The sequence below is a fragment of the Motacilla alba genome, unplaced genomic scaffold, assembly GCF_015832195.1.
Source record: "Motacilla alba alba isolate MOTALB_02 unplaced genomic scaffold, Motacilla_alba_V1.0_pri HiC_scaffold_35, whole genome shotgun sequence".
NCBI classification, from domain to species: Eukaryota; Metazoa; Chordata; class Aves; order Passeriformes; family Motacillidae; genus Motacilla; species Motacilla alba.
Genome location: NW_024037447.1, coordinates 23,703 through 32,455, shown reverse-complemented (window position 1 = coordinate 32,455; position 8,753 = coordinate 23,703). Strand labels below are relative to the sequence as shown.

Genomic DNA, 8,753 nt, shown 5'->3' with positions numbered 1-8,753 from the left:
CCCAAAATTCACCAGAAATCAGAGGAAATTCACCCAAAATTCACCCAGAAATCACCCAGAATTCACCCAAAAATCCACACAAAAATCACCCAAAAATCAGAGGAAATTCACCCAAAATTCACCCCGAAATCAGCGGAAATGCACCCAAAATTCACCCAAAATTCACCCAGAAATCAGCCCAAAATCAGCTGAAATTCACCCAGAATTCACCTAGAAATCACCCAGAAATCAGCAGAAATTCACCCAAAATTCACCCAAAATTCACCCAAAATTCACCCAAAATTCACCCAAAATTCAACCAAAAATTAACCAAAATTAACACAAAATTGACCCAAAATTGACCCAAAATCACCCAAAATTAAACCAAAATCAAAGCAAAAATTAACCAAATTTAACACAAAATTCAGGCAAAATTCAACCAAAATTCAACCAAAATTAACCAATTTTAACGCAAAATTCACCCAAAATTCCCCCAAAATCAAACCAAAATTATACCAAAAATTAACGAAATTTAACCCGAATTTAACCCTAAAATCACCCAAAATTCACCCAAAATTATCCAAATTTAACCCTAAATTCCCCCAAAATTCACCCAAAATTAACCAAATTTAACACAAAAGTCACAAAAAATTCACCCAAAATTCACCCAAAAATTGACCAAATTTAACACAAAATTCACCCAAAATTCACCCAAAACTGGACCAAATAAACACAAATTTCACCCAAAATTCCCCCAAAATCAAACGGAAATTTAACCAAAAATTGACCAAATTGACCACAAAATTAACCAAAATTCACCCAAAAATTGACCGAATTTAACCCAAAATTCACCCAAAATTCACCCAAAATTAAGCCAAAATCAGACCAAAAATTAACCAAATTTAACACAAAATTCACAAAAAATTCACCCAAAATTCACCCAAAAAATTGACCAAATTACCACAAATTTCACCCAAAATTCACCCAAAATTCACCCAAAATTCACCCAAAATTCAACGAAAATTCACCCAAAATTCACCCCAAAGTTGACCAAATTTTACCCAAAATTCACCCAAAATTCACCCAAAAATTGACCAAATTTTACCCAAAATTCACCCAAAATTAAACCAAATTTTACCCAAAAATTGACCAATTTTAACCCAAATTTAACCCCAAATCCCCCCAAAGTGCCCCCGGAGCGCCGCCCCTCCCCCACCTGGCCGAGGTCTCCTCAGGTGTGTCCCAGGTGGGGGAGGGGCAGCCCCGGGCCCGGGCCCGCCCCTGCTCCTGGGCCAGGTAAGCCCCGCGCACCAACTTCACCCCGCAGCTGAGCCCGGCCCCGCCCACCTGCGCCAGGTGAGCGCCCAGGTGAGCCTCGGTGGCCTGGGGGGGGGGGACAGGGGGGTCAGGGGGGCACAGGTGTGACAAAAACACCCCCAGGTGTGCCCAGGTGTGCCCAGGTGAGCCCAGGTGTGCCCAGGTGAGCGCCCAGGTGAGCCTCGGTGGCCTGGGGGGGGACAGGGGGGCACAGGTGTGACAAAAACACCCCCAGGTGTGCCCAGGTGTGCCCAGGTGTGACTAAAACACCCCCAGGTGTGCCCAGGTGAGCGCCCAGGTGAGCCTCAGTGGCCTGGGGGAGGGGACAGGTGAGCTCGGGTGTGCTCAGGTGTGCCCAGGTGCCCCAAAATATGACTCAGGTACCCCCCAGGTGTGCCCAGGTGTGACTAAAACAGCCCCAAGTGTGCCCCAGGTGTGCCCAGGTGTGCCCAGGTGTGACTACAACACCCCCAGGTGTGCCCAGGTGTGCCCAGGAGTGACTAAAACACCCGCAGGTGTGCCCCAGGTGTGAACCCAGGTGTGCCCAGGTGTGACTGAAATACCCCCAGGTGTGCCCAGGGCTGCCCAGGTGTGCCCAGGTGTGACTAAAACAGCCCCAGGTGTGCCCAGGTGTGCACCCAGGTGAGCCTTGGTGGCCTGGGGGAGGGGACAGGGGAGCTCAGGTGTGCCCAGGTGTGACTACAACACCCCCAGGTGTGCCCAGGTGTGCCCAGGTGTGACTACAACACCCGCAGGTGTGCCCCAGGTGTGAACCCAGGTGTGCCCAGGTGTATCTGAAATACCCCCAGGTGTGCCCAGGGCTGCCCAGGTGTGCCCAGGTGTGACTAAAACATCCCCAGGTGTGCCCAGGGGTGCCCAGGTGCCCCAAAATATGACTCAGCTACCCCCCAGGTGTGCCCAGGTGTGACTAAAACAGCCCCAGGTGTGCCCAGGTGTGACTAAAACACCCCCAGGTGAGCCCAGATATGACCCAGGAACCCCAAAGTGTGGCTCGGGTACCCCCCCAGGTGCCCCCAGGTGCTCTCAGGTGCCCCCGGGTGTGCCCACTCACCCTCAGGTAGGCCTGCCAGGTGTGCCAGATGCGGGCGCGGGGCCCCGCCCGGTTGTGCCTCCACATCAGCCCCCAGGTGAGGCAGGTGAGGGCGGGGTTCAGGTGAGACATCTCGGCGTCCACCAGCACCTGCACGTCCCGCGCCACCGCTGCCTGCAGGGAGGGGACAGGTGAGCCCGGGTGTGCCCAGGTGTGCCCAGGTGTGCCCAGGTGTGCCCAGGTGTCCTTATCCCACTTTTCCCGCCATTTCCAGGTGTCTCAGGTGTCCCCAGGTGTGTCCAGGTGTTTCAGGTGTCCAGGTGTGTCTCAAATGTGTCCCGGGTGTGTCCCCAGGTGTTCCCAGATGTTCCCAGGTATGTCCCAGGTGTTCCCAGGTGTGTCCTAAGTGTGTCCCAGGTGTGCCCAGGTGTGGCTCAGGTGAGCTCAGGTGTATCCAAAGTGTGCCCAGGAGTGCCCAAGTGTGCTCAGGTGTGCCCAGATGTGGCTCAGGTGTGCTCAGGTGTTCCCAGGTGTCCCCAGGTGTGCCCAGGTGTATCCCAGGTGTGCCCAGGTGTCCCCAGGTGTGTCCCAGGTGTCCCCAGGTGTCCCCAGGTGTGTCCCCAGGTGTGTCCCAGGTGTCCCCACGTGTCCCCAGGTGTCCCCAGGTGTGTCCCAGGTGTCCCCAGGTGTCCCCAGGTGTGTCCCCAGGTGTGTCCCAGGTGTCCCCACGTGTCCCCAGGTGTCCCCAGGTGTGTCCCAGGTGTCCCCAGGTGTCCCCAGGTGTGTCCCCAGGTGTGTCCCAGGTGTCCCCAGGTGTGCTCAGGTGTTCCCAGGTGTTCCCAGGTGTTCCCAGGTGTCCCCAGGTGTGTCCCAGGTGTCCCCAGGTGTGCCCCAGGTGTGTCCCCAGGTGTTCCTGAGCCACCTTGGCCCCCTGGGCCAGCCCAGGTAACTCACCCGAGACCCCTCAGGTGAGCCCAGGTGGCTGCCCTGCCCCTCCCCCCTCACCTGTGCCACCTGCTCCAGCCTCCTCAGGCCCCTCCCCAGGTGCTCGTTCTCGGCCGGGCTGAGCCAGGTGAGCTCCGGCACCTGCAAGGAGGGGGCGTGGCCCAGGTAAAAGGGGCGTGGACCAGGTAAAAGGGGCGTGTACCATACAAAAAAGGGGCGTGCCGCAGGTAAAAGAGGGCGTGGCCAATTGGGGAGGAGTTACCTGGCCACCCAACATGGCCGCCACCTTGTCTGGGTTTAGCTCCGCCCCTTCCGGCCCGGCCAATCGGAGGGAGAGTTTCTCCTGGGGGGCGTGGCCAAAGAGAGGGCTCATCTGTGGGGCCTCACCTGCCCCATAGAGGCCTCAGTGCCCCATAGAGGCCTCACCTGCCCCACAGAGGCCTCAGTGCCCCACAGAGGCCTCACCTGCCCCACAGAGGCCTCAGTGCCCCACAGAGGCCTCACCTGCCCCACAGAGGCCTCAGTGCCCCATAGAGGCCTCACCTGCCCCATAGATCCCAATCCTGCCCCATAGATCCCAATCCTGCCCCACAGATCCCAATGCTGCCCCCACAGATCCTTTACTTGCCCCATAGATCCTCCTCTGCCCCATAGATCCTCTTCTGCCCCACAGATCCATCACCTGCCCCACAGATCCCAATCCTGCCCCACAGATCTCAATCCTGTCCCATAGATCCTCTCCTGCCCTACAGATCCCAATCCTGCCCCCACAGATCCCCACCCCATAGATCTTCACCCCACAGATCCCCCTGCCCCATAGATCTCAATCCTGCCCCATAGATCCCTCACCTGCCCCACAGATCCCCACCCCATAGATCTTCACCCCACAGATCCCCCTACCCCACAGACCCTGACCCACAGATCCCTCCCTGCCCCATTGACCCCACAGATCCCCCTGCCCCACAGATCCCCCTGCCCCACAGATCCCCACCCCACAGATCCCCACCCCACAGTTCTCCCTGCCCCACAGACCCCCGCCCCACTCACGCAGAGCCGCTGGCTCAGCAGCGCCGTCACCTTCAGCTGCATGGCGGGCTCGGGGCCCGAGGCGGCCGCCAGCCCCACACACTCCAGGGCTGCCCCACAGTTCTGCTCGAACCAGGCCTCGCTGCCCCACAAGTGACCCCGAACCCATCAGTCACCCACAAGTGACCCCAAAACCCCATCAGTGACCCACAAGTGACCCCAAAGTGACCCCAAAACCCCATCAGTGACCCATAAGTAACCCGAGATCCATAGGTGACACCAGACCCTATTAGTGACCCAAAAGTGACCCACAAGTTACCCACGATGACCCTAAAACCCCAGAAGTCACCCCAGAACTGCCCCATAAGTGACCCTAAAACCCTGTAAGTAACCCACAAGTGACTCCTGACCCACAAGAACCCCATAAGTGACACCAGAACTCCATAAGTGACCCACAAGTGACCCTAAAACCCCATCAGTCACCCCAGAACTGCCCCACAAGTGACTCCAAAACCCCATCAGTGACACACAAGTGACCCCAAACCCCATAAGTGACCCCAAAACCCCGTAAGTGACCCCAAAACCCCGTAAGTGACCCCAGAACTGCCCCACAAGTGACCCCAAACCCCATAAGTGACCCCAAAACCCCGTAAGTGACCCCGCAACTGCCCCATAAGCGACCCCCACAGCCCATCAGTGACCCACAAGGGACCCCAGAACTGCCCCATAAGTGACCCCCATACCCATAAGTGACCCACAAGTGACCCCAGGACACCATTAGTGACCCTAAAACCCCACAAGTGACCCCCACAAATGACCCCAACTCACCCCTCGCCATCGGGTCCCTCACCCTCGATGGGCAGGGCCAGCAAGGGCCGCAGGCCTCGAGCCCGGAGCCGCTGGCCCAGCTCCTGCACGGCCGCCGGGCTCCGGCCGACCGCAAACTGTCCCCAAAGGGACACGGAGAGAAGGGCCCGCCATAGGTGGGGACCCAGAACCCGGCGGGACGCCCGCAGGAACTGTGGGGAATGGAGGGAGATTGGGGTGAGGTGGAGAGAAAATGGAGGGCGAGCGTGAGGGGAGAAAAGGGCGGGAAAGTGTGAGGGGAGAAAAGGGCGGGTGAGTGTGAGGGGAGAAAGGGAAGGAAAGTGTGAGGGGAGAAGAGGGCGGGAAAGTGTGAGGGGAGAAAATGGAGGGAAATGTGAGGGAAAAAGGGAGGGAAAGTGTGAGGGGAAAATGAAGGGCGAGTGTGAGGGGAAAAAAGGGCGGGAAAGTGTGAGGGGAGAAAATGGAGGGCAAGCGTGAGGGGAGAAAGGGTGGGAAAGTGTGAGGGGAAAAATGGAGGGTGAGTGTGAGGGGAGGAAATGGCAGGAAAATGTGATGGGGGGAAAAAAAGGACGGGAAAGTGTGAGGGGAGAAAGGGCAGGAAAGTGTGAGGGGAAAAAGGGAGGGAAAGTGTGAGGGGGAAAATGGAGGGGAGTGTGAGGGGAGGAAGGGGCGGGAAAGTGTGAGGGGAGAAAATGGAGGGCAAGCGTGAGGGGAAAAATGGAGGGTGAGGGTGAGGGGAGAAAGGGTGGGAAAGTGTGAAGGGAGAAAAGGGTGGGAAAGTGTGAGGGGTGGAAATGGAGGGGAAATGTGAAGGGAAAAATGGTCCGGAAATGGTGAGGGGAGAAAATGGAGGGTGAGTGTGAGGGGAGAAAACGGTAGGGAAATGTGAGGGGAGGAAATGGCGGGAAAATAAGAGGGAAGAAAATGATAGGAAACAGTGAGGGGATGGGAAGAAAGGAAGCCCTGAAGGGACATAAAGGCCTGATCCCTAAGGGAAGAAAATGAGGGCAGCCATGAGAGAACAGGATGAAGGCGGCAAAGACTTTTCTGCCCCACTTTCCCCCCACAGCTGCTTCAGAGGGACACAGCCCAGGACCCGCCATGACTGTGAGGAACAGGGGCGAGTTTTGGGGTTCACTTAAGGGGTTTGGGAACAGGTTATGGGGCAGAGACTAGGGGTGAGTTTGGAGATTTAGGGGTTGCTTAGGGGGCTGGGAGGAGTTTGGGGGTCATTTGGGGGGCTTTTAAGGGGCAAAGGAGGGGTTTGGAGGTCACTTCTGGGGCAGTTAGTGAGGGCAGAAAATGGCCCGAGGGAAGCTCTCGGTGTGGGTCAGGGGTCTCTCTATGGGTCTCTCTATGGGTCAGGGGTGTTTAATTGAGGGGGGGGTCCCCATTTTGGGGAGGGGGTCTCACCGCCTCGGGGTCCTGCTGCAGCCGGGGGTGGGAGCAGAGGGCGAACACCAGCAGGCCCCGGAGCAGCTCCCACCACCCCAGGGCCGCCAGGGCCCGGCCCTCCCTCACCTGCACCTGCACCTGCAACGGCGACCCCTCCCCACCTCCTGACTCCCCCTGCCCCATAGATCCCCCCACAGACCCCTCTTGCCCCACAGATTTACCCCCAGGCTTCTCCTGCCCCACTGATCTCCTCTGCCCCATAGATCTCCACAGGGACCCCCTCCAAACTTTGGTCTCTCCCTGCCCCATAGATCGACCCCCAGAGTGTCCCTGCCCCATAGATCCCCCCATAAATCCCCCCAGGGACCTTCCCTGCCCCATAAATCCCCCCAATGATCTTCCCTGCCCCATAGATCCCCCCATAAATCCCCCCAATGACCTCCCCTGCCCCATAGATCCCCCCATAAATCCCCCCAGGGACCTTCCCTGCCCCATAGATCCCCCCATAAATCCCCCCAGGGACCTCCCCTGCCCCACAGATCTCCCCTGTCCCATAGATCCCCCCATAAATCCCCCCAATGATCTTCCCTGCCCCATAGATCTCCCCTGCCCCATAGATCCCCCCATAAATCCCCCCAGGGACCTCCCCTGCCCCATAGATCCCCCCATAAATCCCCCCAGGGACCTCCCCTGCCCCATAGATCTCCCCATAAATCCCCCCAAGGACCCCCCCTGCCCCATGGCGGCACCAGGAGGACCCTGAGGGAGGTGGGGGAGGGATGAATTTATCCCCCTCCCCCCCCTCGAGTCACTCATTAACAGGGTTAATTAGTGAGGGATTAATGAGGGGCAAAGCTGCCCCTCCCCCAGCCTCGTAACTCATTAACGAGGGAGTTTTTAATGAGTAATTAATGGCTGAATGATTTTTGGGGCACCGCGGGGAACCGTTATGGGGCAGGGTGCATCCCCTTGTTGCTCATTAATGAGGGTTGGTTAATGAATTAATAATTTATAGTAATTAATTAATGCTTTTGTCATTCAATTAATTCATTTTATCAAAATGGGGAGCTGTGGGGAAGGTTATGGGGCAGATTATTGGGCAGGGGACGCCCCCTTTGCAGCTCATTATAAATTATAAATTACTAAGTAATCATTTTATTAATTCACACTTTTGGCAATCCATTAATTAATTTTATTAAAATAGGCCAGAACAATGGGGCAGAATCTATGAGGAAAGTTATGGCACAGGGAACACCATTAATTAATGAGGGACAATTAATTAATTAAGGATTTTAAGTCAAAATTTTATAAAAATCGAGAGTTGTGGGGCAGAAGCAGTGGGTCACTCAGAGGGGAGAAAATGGAGGGAAGCTGTGAGGGGAGAAAATGGAGGGAAGTTGTGAGGGGAGAAAATGGAGGGAAAATGTGAGGGGAGAAAATGGAGGGAAAATGTGAGGGGAGAAAATGGAGGGAAAATGTGAGGGGAGAAAATGGAGGGAAGCTGTGAGGGGAGAAAATGGAGGGAAAGTGTGAGGGGAGAAAATGGAGGGAAAATGTGAGGGGACAAAATGGAGGGAAGCCATGAGGGGAGAAAATGGAGGGAAAATGTGAGGGGAGAAAATGGAGGGAAAATGTGAGGGGAGAAAATGGAGGGAAGCTGTGAGGGGAGAAAATGGAGGGAAAGTGTGAGGGGAGAAAATGGAGGGAAAATGTGAGGGGACAAAATGGAGGGAAGCCATGAGGGGAGAAAATGGAGGGAAAATGTGAGGGGAGAAAATGGAGGGAAAATGTGAGGGGAGAAAATGGAGGGAAAATGTGAGGGGAGAAAATGGAGGGAAGCTGTGAGGGGAGAAAATGGAGGGAAGCCACGGGGGGAGAAAATGGAAGGAAGCTGTGAGGGGAGAAAATGGCAGGAAGCCATGAGGGCAGAAAATGGAGGGAAAAGGTGAGGGGAGAAAATGGAGGGAAGCCACGAGGAGAGAAAATGGTGGGAAGCCATGAGAGGACAGGGAGAAAGGGAAGCCGTGAGGCCACAAAATGGTGGAAGCCACGAGGGAAGAACGAGAAAGGAAGCCATGAGGGAACAAGATGGTGAAAGCCATGAGGGAACAGGGAGATGGGACAGCCATGAGCGGAGAAAATGTTGGGAAATGGTGAGGGGAGAGGAAGATGAAAAGCCACGAGGGGAGAGAAAATGGTGGAAAACTGAGGG

At 55.8% G+C, this 8,753-nt stretch overlaps 1 protein-coding gene across 1 annotated transcript; it reads right to left on the bottom strand.

Annotated features, from left to right (window-relative positions):
* Positions 1-206: 206 nt before the first annotated feature.
* Positions 207-6,739, bottom strand: LOC119696671 (hydroxyproline dehydrogenase-like). Its single transcript, XM_038126472.1, has 8 exons — positions 6,560-6,739; positions 5,147-5,337; positions 4,340-4,460; positions 3,555-3,635; positions 3,353-3,433; positions 2,369-2,521; positions 1,196-1,362; positions 207-210 (listed from the first exon to the last, which is right to left on the bottom strand). The coding sequence occupies exons 1-8, from the start codon at positions 6,722-6,724 to the stop codon at positions 207-209; spliced, it is 963 nt and encodes a 320-aa protein (XP_037982400.1). The 5' UTR covers positions 6,725-6,739.
* Between the last annotated feature and the right edge of the window lie 2,014 nt (positions 6,740-8,753).

Excerpts from the sequence above, each read along its gene's own strand:
- LOC119696671 (XM_038126472.1), bottom strand. The coding sequence starts at position 6,724 with ATGGGGCAGGGGGAGTCAGGAGGTGGGGAGGGGTCGCCGTTGCAGGTG. Across the intron at positions 3,434-3,554 it reads CGGCCATGTTGGGTGGCCAG|GTGCCGGAGCTCACCTGGCT; the intron begins GTAACTCCTCCC and ends CCCTCCTTGCAG. Across the intron at positions 2,522-3,352 it reads GGCTGGAGCAGGTGGCACAG|GCAGCGGTGGCGCGGGACGT; the intron begins GTGAGGGGGGAG and ends CCCTCCCTGCAG.